This window comes from Bufo gargarizans, unplaced genomic scaffold, assembly GCF_014858855.1.
Source record: "Bufo gargarizans isolate SCDJY-AF-19 unplaced genomic scaffold, ASM1485885v1 original_scaffold_1546_pilon, whole genome shotgun sequence".
Taxonomy (NCBI): Eukaryota; Metazoa; Chordata; class Amphibia; order Anura; family Bufonidae; genus Bufo; species Bufo gargarizans.
In genome coordinates, this window is record NW_025334408.1 from 137,073 (window position 1) to 158,956 (window position 21,884).

Below are 21,884 nucleotides of genomic sequence, written 5' to 3' on the forward strand. Positions count from 1 at the left end.
CAGCCTGGCACACATGAGCGACTACATGCTGCAGTGCCTGCGCAACGACAGCAGAGTTGCCCACATTTTAACCTGTGCGGACTACTGGGTTGCCACCCTGCTGGATCCACGCTACAAAGACAATGTGCCCACCTTACTTCCTGCACTGGAGCGTGATAGGAAGATGCGCGAGTACAAGCGCACGTTGGTAGACGCGCTACTGAGAGCATTCCCAAATGTCACAGGGGAACAAGTGGAAGCCCAAGGCCAAGGCAGAGGAGGAGCAAGAGGTCGCCAAGGCAGCTGTGTCACGGCCAGCTCCTCTGAGGGCAGGGTTAGCATGGCAGAGATGTGGAAAACTTTTGTCAACACGCCACAGCTAACTGCACCACCACCTGATACGCAACGTGTTAGCAGGAGGCAACATTTCACTAACATGGTGGAACAGTACGTGTGCACACCCCTCCACGTACTGACTGATGGTTCGGCCCCATTCAACTTCTGGGTCTCTAAATTGTCCACGTGGCCAGAGCTAGCCTTTTATGCCTTGGAGGTGCTGGCCTGCCCGGCAGCCAGCGTTTTGTCTGAACGTGTATTCAGCACGGCAGGGGGCGTCATTACAGACAAACGCAGCCGCCTGTCTACAGCCAATGTGGACAAGCTGACGTTCATAAAAATGAACCAGGCATGGATCCCACAGGACCTGTCCGTCCCTTGTCCAGATTAGACATTAACTACCTCCCCATAACCATATATTATTGGACTCCAGGGCACTTCCTCATTCAATCCTATTTTTATTTTCATTTTACCATTATATTGCGATGCTACCCAAAGTTGAATGAACCTCTCCTCTGCCTGTGTGCTAGGCCTAAATATATGCCAATGGACTGTTGCAGTGGTGGCTGACATGAAGCCTGATTCTCTGCTATGACATGCAGACTAATTCTCTGCTGACATGAAGCCAGATTGTCTGTTACGGGACCTCTCTCCTCTGCCTGGGTGCTGGGCCTAAATTTATGACAATGGACTGTTGCAGTGGTGGCTGACGTGAAGCCTGATTCTCTGCTATGACATGCAGACTGATTCTCTGCTGTCATGAAGCCAGATTGTCTGTTACGGGACCTTTCTCCTCTACCTGGGTTCTGGGCCTAAAATTATGAAAATTGACTCTTACAGTGGTGGGTGACGTGAAGCCTGATTCTCTGCTATGATATGAAGACTGATTCTCTGCTGACATGAAGCCAGATTGTCTGTTACGGGACCTTTCTCCTCTGCCTGGGTTCTGGGCCTAAATTTATGAAAATTGACTCTTACAGTGGTGGGTGACGTGAAGCCTGATTCTCTGCTATGATATGAAGACTGATTCTCTGCTGACATGAAGCCAGATTGTCTGTTACGGGACCTTTCTCCTCTGCCTGGGTTCTGGGCCTAAATTTATGAAAATTGACTCTTACAGTGGTGGGTGACGTGAAGCCTGATTCTCTGCTATGATATGAAGACTGATTCTCTGCTGACATGAAGCCAGATTGTCTGTTACGGGACCTTTCTCCTCTGCCTGGGTTCTGGGCCTAAATTTATGAAAATTGACTCTTACAGTGGTGGGTGACGTGAAGCCTGATTCTCTGCTATGATATGAAGACTGATTCTCTGCTGACATGAAGCCAGATTGTCTGTTACGGGACCTTTCTCCTCTGCCTGGGTTCTGGGCCTAAATATATGCAAATGGACTGTTACAGTGGTGGGTGACGTGAAGCCTGATTCTCTGCTATGAAATGAAGACTGATTCTCTGCTGACATGAAGCCAGATTGTCTGTTACGGGACCTTCTCCTCTGCCTGGGTGCTGGGCCTAAATTATGCCAATGGACTGTTGCAGTGGTGGCTGACGTGAAGCCTGATTCTCTGCTATGACATGAAGACTGATTCTCTGCTGACATGAAGCCAGATTGTCTGTTACGGGACCTCTCTCCTCTGCCTGGGTGCTGGGCCTAAATATATGCCAATGGACTGTTGCAGTGGTGGCTGACGTGAAGCCTCATTCTCTGCTATGACATGCAGACTAATTCTCTGCTGACATGAAGACAGATTCTCTGTTACGGGACCTCTCTCCTCTGCCTGGGTGCTGGGCCTAAATATATGCCAATGGACTGTTGCAGTGGTGGCTGACGTGAAGCCTCATTCTCTGCTATGACATGCAGACTAATTCTCTGCTGACATGAAGACAGATTCTCTGTTACGGGACCTCCCTCCTCTGCCTGGGTGCTGGGCCTAAATATATGCCAATGGACTGTTGCAGTGGTGGCTGACGTGAAGCCTCATTCTCTGCTATGACATGCAGACTAATTCTCTGCTGACATGAAGACAGATTCTCTGTTACGGGACCTCCCTCCTCTGCCTGGGTGCTGGGCCTAAATATATGCCAATGGACTGTTGCAGTGGTGGCTGACGTGAAGCCTCATTCTCTGCTATGACATGCAGACTGATTCTCTGCTGACATGAAGCCAGATTCTCTGTTACGGGACCTCTCTCCTCTGCCTGTGTGTGTGCTGGGCCTAAATATATGCCAATGGACTGTTGCAGTGGTGGCTGACGTGAAGCCTCATTCTCTGCTATGACATGCAGACTGATTCTCTGCTGACATGAAGCCAGATTCTCTGTTACGGGACCTCTCTCCTCTGCCTGTGTGTGTGCTGGGCCTAAATATATGCCAATGGACTGTTGCAGTGGTGGCTGACGTGAAGCCTCATTCTCTGCTATGACATGCAGACTAATTCTCTGCTGACATGAAGACAGATTCTCTGTTACGGGACCTCCCTCCTCTGCCTGGGTGCTGGGCCTAAATATATGCCAATGGACTGTTGCAGTGGTGGCTGACGTGAAGCCTCATTCTCTGCTATGACATGCAGACTGATTCTCTGCTGACATGAAGCCAGATTCTCTGTTACGGGACCTCTCTCCTCTGCCTGTGTGTGTGCTGGGCCTAAATATATGCCAATGGACTGTTGCAGTGGTGGCTGACGTGAAGCCTCATTCTCTGCTATGACATGCAGACTGATTCTCTGCTGACATGAAGCCAGATTCTCTGTTACGGGACCTCTCTCCTCTGCCTGTGTGTGTGCTGGGCCTAAATATATGCCAATGGACTGTTGCAGTGGTGGCTGACGTGAAGCCTCATTCTCTGCTATGACATGCAGACTAATTCTCTGCTGACATGAAGACAGATTCTCTGTTACGGGACCTCCCTCCTCTGCCTGGGTGCTGGGCCTAAATATATGCCAATGGACTGTTGCAGTGGTGGCTGACGTGAAGCCTCATTCTCTGCTATGACATGCAGACTAATTCTCTGCTGACATGAAGACAGATTCTCTGTTACGGGACCTCTCTCCTCTGCCTGGGTGCCGGGGCCTAAATATCTGAGAATGGACTGTTCCAGTGGTGGGTGACGGGAAGCCAGATTCTCTGCTATGGAACCTCTCTCCAATTGATTTTGGTTAATTTTTATTTATTTAATTTTTATTTTAATTCATTTCCCTATCCACATTTGTTTGCAGGGGATTTACCTACATGTTGCTGCCTTTTGCAGCCCTCTAGCTCTTTCCTGGGCTGTTTTACAGCCTTTTTAGTGCCGAAAAGTTCGGGTCCCCATTGACTTCAATGGGGTTCGGGTTCGGGACGAAGTTCGGATCGGGTTCGGATCCCGAACCCGAACATTTCCGGGATGTTCGGCCGAACTTCTCGAACCCGAACATCCAGGTGTTCGCTCAACTCTAGTTGAGAGTTTAAATCCCGGCAGAAACTTTTCATAAATAATTGCTAAACCTACATTTAAATACGCTGACTCAAGCATCGCGCTGTTTGGCCGAGCATGCTCGCCAAACGGTAAGCAATAATGGAATCCATAACAGTGATGTGAGGCTCTTGGAGGCTTCACAAGGCCTCAGGCTGTCATAGCAACTGATTGGAGCCCTGCAATTTGCAAAAGGGGCTCCAATTAGTGGACAGAAGGAGCCCCCTCCCTTTGTCTGCTCAGATGCAGTGGTTGATATTGACTGTGGTATCTGTGACTGTGTGATATTGTGGGTGGGTGTCTGCTGTATTATACAGCCAGCACCGAACACATATGGAGCGGGATCAGCTTGTGGGCCCAGCTCCTAAAACCTTGCCATCACTGTACCTTTATGGGGTTGCTCCATCTCGCCGTGTCCATGATGAGATGGGGCTACACACGTTACCTAGTTGGCAGGCAAACCGAAACAGCTAAGAGGGTCAGTGCTCCACTGTTTCCGTAACTCCCATAGTGGTGAAAGTCAGTGTAGCAGGAAAACATATGCTGCTTCCATAACTTTGGTAAATGGTGAGATGAGACCACCCGGTTAATAGTATGATGACTTGCTGCAAATATTTCATTCCTGTGTAGTACTGTTACAGTGAAGGGTGAAATGGGGTTAAGAATAACCTTTTGCTTTTTTTTTGGTCTGTGACTACGGGGAACAGAAGGACCTCAGATGGAAGTTATTGATGGATATCACTAGAGTATGGCCGCCTTTAGATTAAGTTCTCCTCACAGATAATATAACCATACAGACAGTGCACAGCAACATCTCCATATAACTGCTAAAGACCCTCCCCTGAGGTTCAGCTGGTGTTGAAGTAGAGGTCTACCTTTAAGTGAATCAGGGGTGTAGCTATAGCGGATGCATAGGCAGCAATCACACCCAGGACTTGGTGCCCTGGAGTCCCCGAAACCCATCCGCCACTTAAGAAGGCCCCAGTATAAATGGCACATGGTAAGTGGGGCCCAGAAGTTTCAAATTACCCATCTGCAACGGAAGGGTGTTACAAAACTCAAATTCAACCATAACGTGCTTTGAGGATTAGAGATTAAAGGGGTTGTCTCACTTTGGCAAATGGAATTTATCATGTAGACAAAGTTAAAGATGTTTTATATTAATGACCTATCCTCAGGACAATGCGTAGTGTAATGAAGAGGAAGCGGTGCGTGCATGGAGGCCACCTCCCCTTCAAACAGCTGATTGGCGGGGGTGCCAGGTGCAGGTCATCAATATATATGGCTGCACAACTCCTTTAATACAAGGCCCTTACTAATGACCTCCTTTGCTGACTTGATAAAGTTTTCCATCCCATTATACACTGCTCGTTTCCATAGTTATGACCACTCTACAATCCAGCAGCAGTGGTCGTGCACACACACTATAGGAAAAAGCGCCGGCCACTCTGGTGGCCAAGACTGTGGAAGAACACATAGGCGAGCACTTTTTCCATTAGTGTGCAAGTACGACGACCACTGATGGGATTGTAGGGTGGTCGTAACCCCTGAAACAAGCAGCGTAAAATGTGATAGAAAAATGAATCCAGCCAGTAAAGGAGGCAATATGGACAATCACAATACATTAGTAAGTGCCTTGTATTCACTTTCTCTACATGATAAATGCTATTTGTTGAAGTGACAAAACCCCTTTAAGATTTTGAAATGCCTTATAATCTTGATTAGAGATTAGTGAATTTCTTGAAATTTGTTTCAAGTCCGCAGATTCAATTGGAGTACGAATAAATTTGACCCGAATCGAAAGTGCCTCAATTTCCCTGAAAAGTCATGTATGACACTCTGGGGTCTCCTAGGTCTGTATCCAGTCCCTTTTGAGCTCTGTAACTTTAAGACACCATTAGTGATGTCAGAGGGAGAGTGACATATACAGTATATGGCTATGTTTAATAACACACTGCACCACTGGTTTTTATTTTTAAATGAAAACATGGTCCACAAATTATCCCTTTTTGGTGGCAGGTCTTCTCTGTCTCCTGACTTGTGAAAGAGTATCCCCTATTTTGAGAAATTTGTCCAAATAGAGTTACAAAAGATTGGAATTCCTCTGGAACAACCGGTGAAGGGGCAAGGTGGGAGGGGGGGTCGGGGGACTGCAGCCAATAGCAGGCCGCGGTGGTGACTTGCTCCCTTAGCATCACAGGTGATGTCACCCATGATGCAAGGAAGCAGGTCACCGTCGGGGCCTGCTACTGAGGAGACTGAGCCGCGGGCTTGCAGAGATCCGGAGGGATCCGGGCGTCAGGGACCAGGTAAGTATGTTCTGTATTAGGGACCCTTGCATTTCCGGGAGTGTTTACAGGATCGAATAACCTTTTTATTGCTGGCCAACAGGTGAATGCTGTACTTTTGCTGATTCAACCAATATTGTGAGATAAATTAGGAAGCTAAGGAGAATTTTATAAAATTGTTTCATTTTAAACTTTTGGGGCACAAATAGCTTAAATGGCATGCCTTAGACTCTCTCCATGCCATAGATTCGCCACCACTGGCCTAGTGCATGTAGCTTCTATTCCTGCCCCTCAGTGACCGTGAGCCATACATCCCAATATATCAAAATGACCGTCATGGAAAGGAAATATAATAAAAAAAAAATTCTGTTGCACATTGTGCTAAAAACTGTTTCCATTTTACTTTTATATTTTCTGGTTATAAATATAATATAAAAAATACTAATATAAAAATTACATAAGTATAAAGAACCATGTATAATTAAAAAAAGATGCTAAAATTATGGCTTTCAAAGTCGCATGTGCTGAAAAAACAGCAAGGAAGGGAGAAAATGGCCTGTTCTGGAAGTGGTTGTTTTCTACCACCGGCTGCCATCCGTTTACCCATAGCAATATATGTTGTGGTGAGTGAGACATTACTAATATTGACTTTTCGTTAAAGAGCTTGAAATGGGTTGGATACAGTCTCAGAAGACCTCAGAGGGTCATACACCACTTTTCAGGGCAGTTTCAGTTAAGACCGAATTTATTAAATCGAATCTGATGGCCGAATTGATCAAATCGGAACCAAAACAAATTTCCGGAAATTCATTCTTCTCTACTATATAGTACAGGCCTGGTATGTGTACTTACCTTTGTGGTATGTTATAGTACAGTTTACATTCTTGCCTTCGGATAAAGTTGACCATGAATGGAGCAGCGTGCTTGTGACTATGATGAAGTCGCCGGTTGTGTTGACCTTCTCTTCTCTACTGATGGGTCGTCCTTCATTGCTCCAGGTTATTGTAGGTTTCTGTGTTCCAGATGCATAACACTCTATAGTAAATAGGTCATCCTGGTCTTCAGCAAATCACCAAGAAAAGAAAATGTTAAAACTTTAGATTTATAATGACCTTCAGCTTACTCAATTCTGTAAAGAACTAATAATACCATACACTGATGTGAAATAACCTCCAACATATGGATATCAAAAATAGCTCCCTGCCTTACTTTAGATAACCTTGGAGAACCCTGTAGGATCCACTGATGAATCGGCAATACGGAGACGTCTTGGGACAACAGGATAGGTGATATTTGACGGCACAACAGGGAAAGGTTTACATTTCTAGGGTTAACAGGTTTAGGCTTGAGGATAGTCTCCCAACCCATCAGACATACCTACACAACCCCAGTCATTACATGCTCATTGTGCCTATTACTCCTCTCTTTGTTTTTGACCAGTTGGTATAACGGACACATTTTTGTAGTACTTATTTGTATTATACATCCTGGTTTCAAAAGTTACGTTTTCAGGGCTGGTTACAGCTCTGCCCATAATGCCCATATAACAGCATGCCCATAATAGTGCCCGTCATGGTGCCCAATATCAGTGCTTGTCAAGGTTCCCCCTTAATAGTGGCTTTCACAAGGTCCTAATAGTAGTGAGAGCTGCAGGCACTGAGTAAAAGTGTTCCTGCACGTAACAAGAGAGGCTGGAGGATTTTCTTTTGTTCACTTGGATGTTTTTGAAAATATGAAAAAAACTGGCCAAACATAAGGGTAAAATTGGCCGATATGGCTGACAATGATATGAAAAATTAGCAAGAATGTTCACCATGGCTAGTGCCATTTATCAGCAGGAAAAGTTTGAAAATGTTGTCTGAGATTGGCTGAAACTACAAAGGCATATTGTGACGACCTTGGGCCCACTAGGTCGTGCCTGGGGTATCCCTTGCCCCTTAAGAGGTTTCTACAAAATATGTCCCTCTTATAGAGCAAGTAAACGTGACGCCAGCTTGGGTTACCTTGCAGCTTGATAATCATATATAGACCACCTAGCCTAGTCAAAGAATTAGATGATCTACTAGTTGAGGAAATAGCTAAAATTACATTGAAAGGGGAAGTTATCATTGTGGGAGACGTTAATCTTCCTGATGTAAACTGGAGAATCAAAATAGCTAGTTCTTCCAGGAGTACAAATATTCTAAATTCCCTACTGGGATTATCTCTACAGCAAGAAGTTGAGGAGCCAACCCAGATCTAATCTTATTGATTTTTTTGATTGGGTGACTAAAATAATAGATGGCGGAGGTACAGTAGACATCGCTTATCTGAACTTTAGTAAGGCTTTTGATACTGTCCTACATAGAAGGCTTATCAATAAAGTGCAGTCTTTGGGCTTGGACTCCCATATTGTTGAATGGATTAGGCAGTGGCTGAGGGACAGACAACAGAGGGTTGTAGTCAATGGAGTATATTCAGACCAAGGTCTTGTTACCAGTGGGGTACCTCAGGGATCTTTTCTGGGACCCATATTGTTTAATATCTTTATCAGCGAAATTGCAGAAGGCCTCAATGGTAAGGTGTGTCTTTTTGCTGATGACACAAAGATTTGTAACAGGGTTGATGTTCCTGGAGGGATACACCAAATGGAAAAGGATTTAGGAAAACTAGAGGAATGGTAAAAAATCTGGCAACTAAAATTTAATGTTGATAAGTACAAGATAATGCACCTGGGGCGTAAAAACCCAAGAGCAGAATATAAAATCAGTGATACAGTCCAAACCTCAGTATCTGAGGAAAGGGATTTAGGGATCATTATTTCAGAAGACTTAAAGGTAGGCAGACAATGTCATAGAGCAGCCTGTCGGATCTGTCCTGCCGCTAGTTCACGTGTGCCCACGGACTGCACATTATTAGGAGATGACACGTAGTACCTTAAATGTTATACATTAGCACATAGGAGATGGTAGCAAGGTGCTAAAAGGAGTGGTAATGGCACCCTGGGACATTACAATAGCATGAATGAGGTTTGAGAAATAGGAAAGACCTGTTAAAGTCCATTCCTTATAACCATCAACGCTCACCTGGAACACTTCTCTTTTTCTTCTCTGTCTTTTCACCTGACATGCTTTCTTTCCTTGGTGGATGGAAGTTACACACTGGAGATATGGCGTCATTAATCCATCTGCCTATCTGAATGGTGGCCCCATTTGGTTCCGAGTTCTGTATTTTTATCTGTGGAGGGTCTAAAGTGACACTGAAGTCCACTGGACTCTTACAGATGACTTCTTTGATTCCATCTAATTGTAAAAAAATTAGCAAAGTGGAGTTTAATACAAAAATTACACATTGAAGTAGTTGCTGCACGTGACTCGATCTGACAGGTTATTTTGTTGTGGGTTTGAACTGAATCCCACCTCCTCCCAGGTGTTGTTCTTTAGGTAATTGGTGAGGCTATTTATTTCTCCCTCTCCCTATAGCCTTTGCGGGTTATAGTTCAGCCTTGTGTAAGCTCTGGAAGTTTGGTGGATCGTTTTCGCCAACACATCTCTAGATAAGTCCTTTTCCCTTTTTTCTTTCTGTGTCTGTTGTTACTAGGCCTCTAGGGTGACACTAGCTCCTTCGGTTGTTGAAGGAGCTGGGTGTCTCTTTTCCTCTTCCCTACAGCTGAGGGTTTGATTGAGTGTGTTATGGTCTTAGGTACGTGGGCATGTGCATATCTACCATCGAGATATGCATATGGGCATAGCAGCTTAGGGAAAGTGTTTTAGGGTTTGCTAGGAGGTGACCCCTTTGTTTCCTAGCATTTGCGGCCTAGTCAGTTGTTTTGTTTGCCTTGTCGTGTTCTGTTTCCTTCCCTTATCTTACCTACCGTGACAGTACCTTCACCAGTGTAAAACGTAACCTTTACTGATGATCATTAACCCTTTCAAGACCAGGCTATTTTTCACCTTTGTGACCAGGCTTAATTTTGCAAATCTGACATGTGTCACTTTATGTGCTAATAACTTTGGAATGCTTATATTTATCCAAGCCAATCTGAGATTGTTTTCTCGTGACATCTCGTACTTAATGTTAAGGGTAAATTTGGAATGATAACGTATACCTTTATATTATAAAAAAAAAATCAAAAATTTATATTTTCTAAATTTGAATTTCTACGCATTAAAGGCAGATAGTGATACCTCATCAGAGAGTTTTTACCGAAGATTCCCTATATGTTTACATTTTATTTTTTTGGGACGTTAGAAGACTTAGAATTTAAGAAGCAATTTTTAAAATTTTCTATACATTTTTAAAACCGACTTTTTCAAGGACCGGTTCAGTTCTGAAGTCACTTTCAGCTCCTTACATAATAGAAACCACCCATAAATTAACCCATTTTAGAAACTAAGCCCCTCAAATTACTGGAGGATTTTTTTTGTTCACTTGGATGTTTTTGAAAATATGAAAAAGCTGGCCAAACATGAGGGTAAAATTGAAAAATTAACAAGAATGTTCACCATGGCTAATGCCATTTATCAGCAGAAAAAGTTTGAAAATGTTGGCTGAGATTGGCTGAAACTACAAAGGCATAGTGTGATGACTTCGGGCCCACAAGGTCGCGCCTGGGGTATCCCTTTCCCCTTAGAAGGTTTCTAAGAAATATGTCCTTCTTATAGAGCAAGTAAACGTGAGGCTTCCTTTGTAGATGGAAATGTTGGTACCCAGGGGCAGGATTGCCAGAGTGGTACAAGGTGGCCTACAGTATCTGGCCGGCACCCCCATAGAAATGCATATTCTTGTCCGCAATTATGGTCAAGAATAGGACATGTTCTATTTTTGTTATCTGTGTTTTCGCTATCGTTAGAGTCAGCTTGAAGTCAAGGGGGCAGCGGCCTCCTTGCCTTAGGTCAAGCTAAGCCCGCTCCTTGTCCGTCCTCCCTTCACTGTGAATGACATCCTGCTGTGAGGCTGAGATTGTGCAAGTCTCACGCATGCGTAGTGCGCTCCTTGTCACTGCGCGATCCCGTTTCCGGCTCCCGCACTCAGCCGGCCGCTTTCCTCTCTCTGCGCATGCTCAGGGCTTTTCCATCGTGCGCGCGTGCCCGGTGTATGCGCTTACTGCATGTAGGTATGGACAGAGACCAGACTTTCCATCTAGAGGGCCATCAATGCATCACCAATGCTCCTGTGCTGACCCAGAACAGCCATAACTAAGGGAAAACTCAAGGAAAACAGTGGTATGTTTAGAAACTAAAGATTGCTTTATGCGTAATGCTGCATCAGCAGTAACATATGCTGAAATTGATTATTTGATGAAAACATGACAGTTACACTTTAAGGCTTTCTTTTTTGCAGGACAAGTCGTACATTTTTTGCAAACAGGATTTTATGATTTTTGGTAAAATACACAGAAAAAGCCATTACGGTTTGTTGCAGCACAGCTATTAATATGTCTATGATGGGTTGTGCAAATTACAAGAGACATGTAGGGCCATAATGTAGTTCTAGGACATGTCCATAGACTATTTCCAGCTTAATATTTTTTTTAAACTGCCTTTAACGAGCGCTAATTGACTGGTGCTTTAATTTTCATGTTACAATTATCCACAAGTACTTGAGTGAATGATCATTCTTACAATCATTAAGGAGACACAAAGGGCACTAATGTTGAATATATTCTAAAAATAACTCCTTTGTAGCCATTACTAAGGTGAGATGGCACTAAGCGCCGAACACCAGGTGGCTGGGAAACAAGAGGTCGGAGTGGTGCATCCCTGTTTCCGTAGCTCTCATGCCTGTGCCCTTGTTTCCTGGCCATCTGGTGGTCAGTGCATAGTCCGATCTCACCTTAGTAACAGCGAGATGGGACAGCCCCCTTAAATTCTCCTTTTCCCCGTCTATAATTTGTACTTACGAAGCTTTGGTGGACAAGCCTCTCCCTTCAGAGATCCATCTGGATATATGTTGAATATGGCAGTATAACAGGAGTCATCCTCTTTTTCTAGTTGTGACAAAGTGATGGACGACGTCTCTGGGTCTTCGGTTTGTAGAACTGAGAGGCGGTTTTCATATGGTTTGGAAATTTTAACCCCAAACCTTTTACTGTGCGTTACCAAAGTCTCAAAAAAACTTCCTCTTCTCTTTTGCCAGGTGACTTGTACAACATCCATAGGAGATGAGATCTTACATGTCAGCTGAGCCTCACCTCCCTCGCTTTTTGCTGTGCAGTTTACCTGGGGCTTGATTCCTAAAAAGAACAACTCATTGTGAAGGTCTGTGTGACATTACATTGCAATAATATAGTATTATGTAAGCTATATGGCCGATATAGATGGACACTTTTATTACCACTACTCTGTAAGGCCAGCAATAAAAGGTCATAAAAGCTACACCAGGCCCAGCTCATCCTATAAGATAAGATCAGCTCGCTGTCAAGCCTGGCTGGAGCGTTACGTCATTAATTTCCAGGTCTGGTTTGAGGAGAGCTAATAGCCCTTAATTAGCTCTGGGCATAAAACCAGTCCACTTTCATATATCATTTATGAATCAACTTATGCCCTTTCTGACACCAGATCCAGGCTCTACAGAGTATTGTGGTTAATTGGGTATCAAATATGACTAGAGGATGTGATTCCTTAGCTGACCTATGGGTGGTAGAAGAACTACAGGTCCCAGCATTACCGTGTGTGGTCTCATTCTGTAGGTAAATAAATAAGGATCGCAAATATGTATTCTGTATAAAAATATGCCGATGTATCAAGGAGATACGGGCTTAAGTATAATCCTCATTGTAGGAACTGAACTTTGATGGGGTCATAAAACACTTGGGGGCCAATCCCTAGGCTTCACAGTCCCTCTGCTGCCATTGGCTGACAGGAGTAAGTCTCCTGCCCATGGGAGAGTTAATAAAAATCCGTGCACAAGGACAGAGGAGAGAGACCCATGGAACATCACCAGACACTTAATTGGACATTGACGGCATATCCCTGTATCAGAAGAACTTTGAGGGTCTCCCCTGATACATACTGAAAAGGGGTTTGCAAGGATTCAAAAAGGACATATGAACGACCATCTGAAACCCTCCAGAGAAACTAAGTATTCTTTCATCTTTTTCCCTTTCATTTGAACTGTCGTGATTATTTATATTGTTATTATTATTCTGTAGATTTATAGTCATTTTCATTAGACTTGTCTGCACTACTTTTTACCGCTTATTAAAGATTATAAAATCTAAGTGGCCAAGTCTTCCATATTCTAAGCTGCTGAACAACGTACCTTGCCTCTGAAGAGACGTTACCAGGTAGTTAGTTAAATTGCATTTAGGAATTGTAGCTGGGGGTGATTGACTGCGGTTGGTCAGTAAGTGATATCCGGTTCATCCACTGATCTGTGTGATAGTGAATGACCCGGATAGTCGGCTCGTGGACCGGGAACCCACGTGGTGGCAGTTACCGAAGTATAGTGGGGGGGTGTTAGCCGAGTGGTAATACCCCGGTCACGTGAGGTCTCTGTGTGTGCGCAGACTCCGTCACAGACCACTACGTCAGAGCTGTGGGATCTGGAGCGATCGGATCCATAGTTCGTGACACCCTGACCATCACACCAGTCTGTGCTTGTTGGACACCCCATTTCAAAACCATAGGTTGTAATATAAAGTTTACCATTTTTGCATCTATAACATCCTTCAGTCTACTCGTAATGCTTTCTACAAGGTTTTGGAGCATTTCAGTGGAAATTTTTGCAGATTCAGCCAAAAAACAAAACAAAAACATTTGTGAAGTCAGACACTGATGTTAGGGAAGATGGTCTACCTTACAATCAGCATTCCAGTTCATCCTAACTCTGTGTTGCTGGTTAAGTTCTTACAACACCATGTCTTTATGGAGCTTACCATATGCCTAGGGACACAGTAACGTGGAACAGGAATGGACCTTCCCCAAACTTATACCACAAAGCTGGTAGCAACAATTGTATATGCTGTAGTATTAATCTTACCCTTCACTGTAAATGAGGAGACAAACCCCGAGCTCCAGACCATTACTCGCCCTCAACCACCTTTTGCAGTAGACATTCCAATAAGTTACTTTTTCTGGGGGATCCATCAAATCCAGATTTCTCCAGCAGGCTACCAAATAACCAGAGGAGATTCTACACTCCAGAAAATGTTTTCATTGCTCCAGTGGCGAAGTGCTTTACACAACTCCACTAGACATTGAGCATACTGGTCTCAAGCTGGTGTACAACTACTCCACCATGGAAACCCATTTCATGAAACTCCTGACGCAAAAGGCACTTCATAGTCATCTGCTGCTACTTAACACTACAAGTCTAAGGTGGGACTCGTGTGTGGTTGAGATGAGGTTCCTGGTCTCAGGTTAGACCACTTAGATCCAGAATACTCTATTGTGTCTCTGATCAATCGAAGTGTAATTTACCATTGTGTATTCCTAGCGGTATTAGAAGCCTCACCTCCTTTCCTAATGTGAACAGGGGAGTCCTAGCATGACTTCCTACCCTGCTGCTAGCTACCCCCATACACATAATGGGGAACATTTATAAAGCTCACCTGTTAGTAGAAGTAAAACTAGACTGGTGCAGCGTCGGGCTAGCCCACCAGAGTACCATAGGGTCCTCCGGTGGGCCCAGGGTCTGATACCATAATAGGCCACAATGATCCAGGAACAAAAAAAATTGGTTGCTTTTGGAGCTAATCACTTGCCACTATGATCTATTTCTTTGATTTAAAACTTATAAAATTTTATTGAAGATATAGGGGTTCGCCTGAAAAATAATTTCCTCTGGTGGCTCCAGGAACCCCAGTTCAACACTGGACTGGCCTATTTGATTTGGCTGTTAGCCTTTTGCCTAGTATTTATTAAAAGCACATGAACTAGACTTGGGGACACATTTATTAAAACCGGTGTTTTAGACACCGGTCTTAAAGGGACTCTGTCACCAGTTTCTAACCCCCCCTTTTATAACTATGGTTCTCTCCATGGTCCCCTTCTCATTACAAAGCTGTTGTTATAAGTTAAATCCGCCGTGTAGTTTTCATAAAAATCGCTTTTATCTAACCTGTCAATCTTCAGGATAAGGTGCCCAGGGCGTTTCTGATGGTCTGAATCTGCCGCTCTTCGCCGCCGCCGTTGGTGCCCAGCTCCTCCCATGATCCTTTCAGCGCCACCTCGATGTAATGCAATCCGCCTCCGGCTCTCCTCAGTGCCCCCTCCTCCTTTGCAAAGATCTCGCGCGTGCGCACAGGCCTGTGCCTGATGCGCCCGTGCGGACGTTTAGATTCTGCCTCGTGGAGCGAAGTGCGCATTCGCGCGCGTTCGCGCATATTCGCGCATGTTCGCGCGTGCGCGCGCGTTCGCGCATGTTCGCGCGTGCGCGCGCATGCGCACTTCGCTCAACGAGGCAGAATCTAAACGTCCGCACGGGCGCATCAGGCACAGGCCTGTGCGCACGCGCGAGATCTTTGCAAAGGAGGAGGGGGCACTGAGGAGAGCCGGAGGCGGATTGCATTACATCGAGGTGGCTCTGAAAGGATCATGGGAGGAGCTGGGCACCAACGGCGGCGGCGAAGAGCGGCAGATTCAGACCATCAGAAACGCCCTGGGCACCTTATCCTGAAGATTGACAGGTTAGATAAAAGCGATTTTTATGAGAACTACACGGCGGATTTAACTTATAACAACAGCTTTGTAATGAGAAGGGGACCATGGAGAGAACCATAGTTATAAAAGGGGGGGTTAGAAACTGGTGACAGAGTCCCTTTAATAACCCTCATAGCTGGTGGTGGATCCACTGACATTATGTAGAGGCTCCGTCCTCTACAGAACTTCGGCAGATCTTCCACCAGTTTTAAATGTAAGACAGCTTCCTAGGTGTCCTGCATTCAGACCATTTTCTAAGCCTAAAACAGGCGTAGAAAAAGGTAAATGAGACGACCTGCCGGCCCTTTCCTGCCCACGCCATGCCCTCAATTTTAGACCTGATGTAAACGGGGAAAAGCTGAAGATAGCAGCCCAATTTAGCGTTGTGCTGCCATCTTTGCCTGAAATACGCCTAAATTAGGCGTATTTAAGATTAATGAAATGACAAGTTCATAATTACAATTTATTTGCGCATGAAAATTGGTCACATCTTTGCAGAGAAAAGTCGCATGTCTCCAGGAAAGGTCAGCTTTTAATGAAAAAAATAAAAGTTTCACTTTACCACTCAAAACTGTCATAAATAGATTGAAAAAAAGTCACAGAAAATAGAATTAGTCTAAAACTTCAAAATAGTCAAACGAGACGCAAATGTCTGATTACACGGGAGCTGTGGCATTATGTACTATATGTACACAGCACTGGTGAATGGATACCACTGGTACTATTATATGAGGAATTATATACTGCTACAGACTGGTATTATTGTGCACTCGTACTATAAGGGCTCATGCACACGACCATATTTTATTTCCGTTTCCGTTACGGTTTTTTTAAAGGTCCGTATACAGAACCATTCTCTTCAATGGGTTCGCAATAAAACTCTGCATGTCTGTTCTGCAAAAAATAGAACATGTCCTATTCTTGTCCGTTTTGCGGACAAGGACAGACATTGTTACAATGGATCCGCAAAAAAAATGGATGCCATCCTTTTTTTTTGTTTTTTCTTGCGGATCCTTGTTTTGCGGACCACAAAATACATACGGTCGTGTGCATGAGCCCTTATACACTGGTACTATTACACACTGGTACTATTACACACTGGTACTATTACACACTGGTACTATTATACACTGGTATTCTTATATGAGTCTTAAGTACTACTAGAAAAAGTACCTGACTCTGCCCGAATATGAAGTATTGTTCTGTTTATGTGTTTATTGGATTTGTTCCAAAGCTGCCCAGGAGGACGATCCATGCCCTGGTTTTTATGGGGAAATCGCTATTTACCCCGGCAGATATACGCTGTTTATTTTATTAACCTGTACTGCACGCCGCCCCTTTAACTGTGACCTCCACAGCACCACACCTCCTTCACTGTGACCTCCACAGCACCACACCTCCCTAACTGTGACCTCCACAGCACCACACCTCCCTAACTGTGACCTCCACAGACCACACCTCCTTAACTGTGACCTCCACTGCACCACACCTCTTTAACTGTGACCTCCACAGCACCACACCTCCTTAACTGTGACCTCCACAGCACCACACCTCTTTAACTGTGACCTCCACAGCACCACACCTCTTTAACTGTGACCTCCACAGCACCACACCTCCCTAACTGTGACCTCCACAGCACCACACCTCCTTAACTGTGACCTCCACAGGACCACACCTCCTTAACTGTGACCTCCACAGCACCACACCTCCCTAACTGTGACCTCCACAGCACCACACCTCCCTAACTGTGACCTCCACAGCACCACACCTCCCTAACTGTGACCTCCACAGCACCACACCTCCTTCACTGTGACCTCCACAGCACCACACCTCCCTAACTGTGACCTCCACAGCACCACACCTCCCTAACTGTGACCTCCACAGCACCACACCTCCCTAACTGTGACCTCCACAGCACCACACCTCCTTAACTGTGACCTCCACAGCACCACACCTCTTTAACTGTGACCTCCACAGCACCACACCTCTTTAACTGTGACCTCCACAGCACCACACCTCCCTAACTGTGACCTCCACAGCACCACACCTCCTTAACTGTGACCTCCACAGGACCACACCTCCTTAACTGTGACCTCCACAGCACCACACCTCCTTAACTGTGACCTCCACAGCACCACACCTCTTTAACTGTGACCTCCACAGCACCACACCTCTTTAACTGTGACCTCCACAGCACCACACCTCCCTAACTGTGACCTCCACAGCACCACACCTCCTTAACTGTGACCTCCACAGCACCACACCTCCCTAACTGTGACCTCCACAGCACCACACCTCCCTAACTGTGACCTCCACAGCACCACACCTCCTTCACTGTGACCTCCACAGCACCACACCTCCCTAACTGTGACCTCCACAGCACCACACCTCCCTAACTGTGACCTCCACAGCACCACACCTCCTTAACTGTGACCTCCACAGCACCACACCTCCTTAACTATGACCTCCACAGCACCACACCTCTTTAACTGTGACCTCCACAGCACCACACCTCTTTAACTGTGACCTCCACAGCACCACACCTCCCTAACTGTGACCTCCACAGCACCACACCTCCTTAACTGTGACCTCCACAGCACCACACCTCCCTAACTGTGACCTCCACAGCACCACACCTCCCTAACTGTGACCTCCACAGCACCACACCTCCCTAACTGTGACCTCCACAGCACCACACCTCCCTAACTGTGACCTCCACAGCACCACACCTCCCTAACTGTGACCTCCACAGCACCACACCTCTTTAACTGTGACCTCCACAGCACCACACCTCCTTAACTGTGACCTCCACAGCACCACACCTCCCTAACTGTGACCTCCACAGTACCACACCTCCCTAACTGTGACCTCCACAGCACCACACCTCCTTAACTGTGACCTCCACAGCACCACACCTCCCTAACTGTGACCTCCACAGTACCACACCTCCTTAACTGTGACCTCCACAGCACCACACCTTTTTAACTGTGACCTCCACAGCACCACACCTCCCTAACTGTGACCTCTACAGCACCACACCTCCCTAACTGTGACCTCCACAGCACCACACCTCCTTAACTGTGACCTCCACAGCACCACACCTCCTTAACTGTGACCTCCACAGCACCACACCTCCCTAACTGTGACCTCCACAGCACCACACCTCCCTAACTGTGACCTCCACAGCACCACACCTCCTTCACTGTGACCTCCACAGCACCACACCTCCTTAACTGTGACCTCCACAGCACCACACCTCCCTAACTGTGACCTCCACAGCACCACACCTCTTTAACTGTGACCTCCACAGCACCACACCTCCTTAACTGTGACCTCCACAGCACCACACCTCCCTAACTGTGACCTCCACAGCACCACACCTCCCTAACTGTGACCTCCACAGCACCACACCTCCTTAACTGTGACCTCCACAGCACCACACCTCCTTAACTGTGACCTCCACAGCACCACAACTCCTTAACTGTGACCTCCACAGCACCACACCTCTTTAACTGTAACCTCCACAGCACCACACCTCTTTAACTGTGACCTCCACAGCACCACACCTCCCTAACTGTGACCTCCACAGCACCACACCTCCTTAACTGTGACCTCCACAGCACCACACCTCCCTAACTGTGACCTCCACAGCACCACACCTCCTTAACTGTGACCTCCACAGCACCACACCTCCTTAACTGTGACCTCCACAGCACCACACCTCCCTAACTGTGACCTCCACAGCACCACACCTCCTTAACTGTGACCTCCACAGCACCACACCTCCTTAACTGTGACCTCCACAGCACCACACCTCCCTAACTGTGACCTCCACAGCACCACACCTCCCTAACTGTGACCTCCACAGCACCACACCTCCTTCACTGTGACCTCCACAGCACCACACCTCCTTAACTGTGACCTCCACAGCACTACACCTCCCTAACTGTGACCTCCACAGCACCACACCTCTTTAACTGTGACCTCCACAGCACCACACCTCCTTACTGTGACCTCCACAGCACCACACCTCCCTAACTGTGACCTCCACAGCACCACACCTCCCTAACTGTGACCTCCACAGCACCACACCTCCTTAACTGTGACCTCCACAGCACCACACCTCCTTAACTGTGACCTCCACAGCACCACACCTCCTTAACTGTGACCTCCACAGCACCACACCTCTTTAACTGTGACCTCCACAGCACCACACCTCTTTAACTGTGACCTCCACAGCACCACACCTCCCTAACTGTGACCTCCACAGCACCACACCTCCTTAACTGTGACCTCCACAGCACCACACCTCCCTAACTGTGACCTCCACAGTACCACACCTCCCTAACTGTGACCTCCACAGCACCACACCTCCTTAACTGTGACCTCCACAGCACCACACCTCCCTAACTGTGACCTCCACAGTACCACACCTCCTTAACTGTGACCTCCACAGCACCACACCTTTTTAACTGTGACCTCCACAGCACCACACCTCCCTAACTGTGACCTCTACAGCACCACACCTCCCTAACTGTGACCTCCACAGCACCACACCTCCTTAACTGTGACCTCCACAGCACCACACCTCCTAACTGTGACCTCCACAGCACCACACCTCCCTAACTGTGACCTCCACAGCACCACACCTCCTTCACTGTGACCTCCACAGCACCACACCTCCTTAACTGTGACCTCCACAGCACCACACCTCTTTAACTGTGACCTCCACAGCACCACACCTCCTTAACTGTGACCTCCACAGCACCACACCTCCATAACTGTGACCTCCACAGCACCACACCTCCCTAACTGTGACCTCCACAGCACCACACCTCCTTAACTGTGACCTCCACAGCACCACACCTCCTTAACTGTGACCTCCACAGCACCACACCTCCTTAACTGTGACCTCCACAGCACCACACCTCTTTAACTGTGACCTCCACAGCACCACACCTCCTTAACTGTGACCTCCACAGCACCACACCTCTTTAACTATGACCTCCACAGCACCACACCTCCCTAACTGTGACCTCCACAGCACCACACCTCCCTAACTGTGACCTCCACAGCACCACACCTCCTTAACTGTGACCTCCACAGCACCACACCTCCCTAACTGTGACCTCCACAGCACCACACCTCCTTAACTGTGACCTCCACAGCACCACACCTCCCTAACTGTGACCTCCACAGCACCACACCTCCTTAACTGTGACCTCCACAGCACCACACCTCCCTAACTGTGACCTCCACAGCACCACACCTCCTTAACTGTGACCTCCACAGCACCACACCTCCCTAACTGTGACCTCCACAGCACCACACCTCTTTAACTGTGATCTCCACAGCACCACACCTCCTTAACTGTGACCTCCACAGCACCACACCTCCCTAACTGTGACCTCCACAGCAACACACCTCCTTAACTGTGACCTCCACAGCACCACACCTCCTTAACTGTGACCTCCACAGCACCACACCTCCCTAACTGTGACCTCCACAGCACCACACCTTCCTAACTGTGACCTCCACAGCACCACACCTCCCTAACTGTGACCTCCACAGCACCACACCTCCCTAACTGTGACCTCCACAGCACCACACCTCCTTAACTGTGACCTCCACAGCACCACACCTCCCTAACTGTGACCTCCACAGCACCACACCTCCTTAACTGTGACCTCCACAGCACCACACCTCCTTAACTGTGACCTCCACAGCACCACACCTCCTTAACTGTGACCTCCACAGCACCACACCTCCCTAACTGTGACCTCCACAGCACCACACCTCCCTAACTGTGACCTCCACAGCACCACACCTCCTTAACTGTGACCTCTACAGCACCACACCTCCCTAACTGTGACCTCCACAGCACCACACCTCCCTAACTGTGACCTCCACAGCACCACACCTCCCTAACTGTGACCTCCACAGCACCACACCTCCTTAACTGTGACCTCCACAGCACCACACCTCCCTAACTGTGACCTCCACAGCACCACACCTCCCTAACTGTGACCTCCACAGCACCACACCTCCTTAACTGTGACCTCCACAGCACCACACCTCCCTAACTGTGACCTCCACAGCACCACACCTCCTTCACTGTGACCTCCACAGCACCACACCTCTTTAACTGTGACCTCCACAGCACCACACCTCTTTAACTGTGACCTCCACAGCACCACACCTCCTTAACT

At 46.8% G+C, this 21,884-nt stretch overlaps 1 protein-coding gene across 4 annotated transcripts in view; it reads right to left on the reverse strand.

Moving 5' to 3' along the window:
* Positions 1-21,884, reverse strand: part of LOC122923388 — a 110,708-nt gene that overhangs the window by 34,819 nt on the left and 54,005 nt on the right. For all 4 annotated transcript variants that reach the window (XR_006387282.1, XM_044274185.1, XM_044274184.1 and 1 more), the window contains 3 exons: positions 11,934-12,266; positions 9,118-9,333; positions 6,905-7,111 (listed from right to left, as the gene is read on the reverse strand). Coding sequence is in view for 3 of the 4 variants with exons in the window: in XM_044274185.1 (XP_044130120.1) it covers positions 6,905-7,111; positions 9,118-9,333; positions 11,934-12,266 (756 nt within the window). In the remaining variant the exon portion in view is untranslated. The remainder of the gene's footprint in view (positions 1-6,904; positions 7,112-9,117; positions 9,334-11,933; positions 12,267-21,884) is intronic.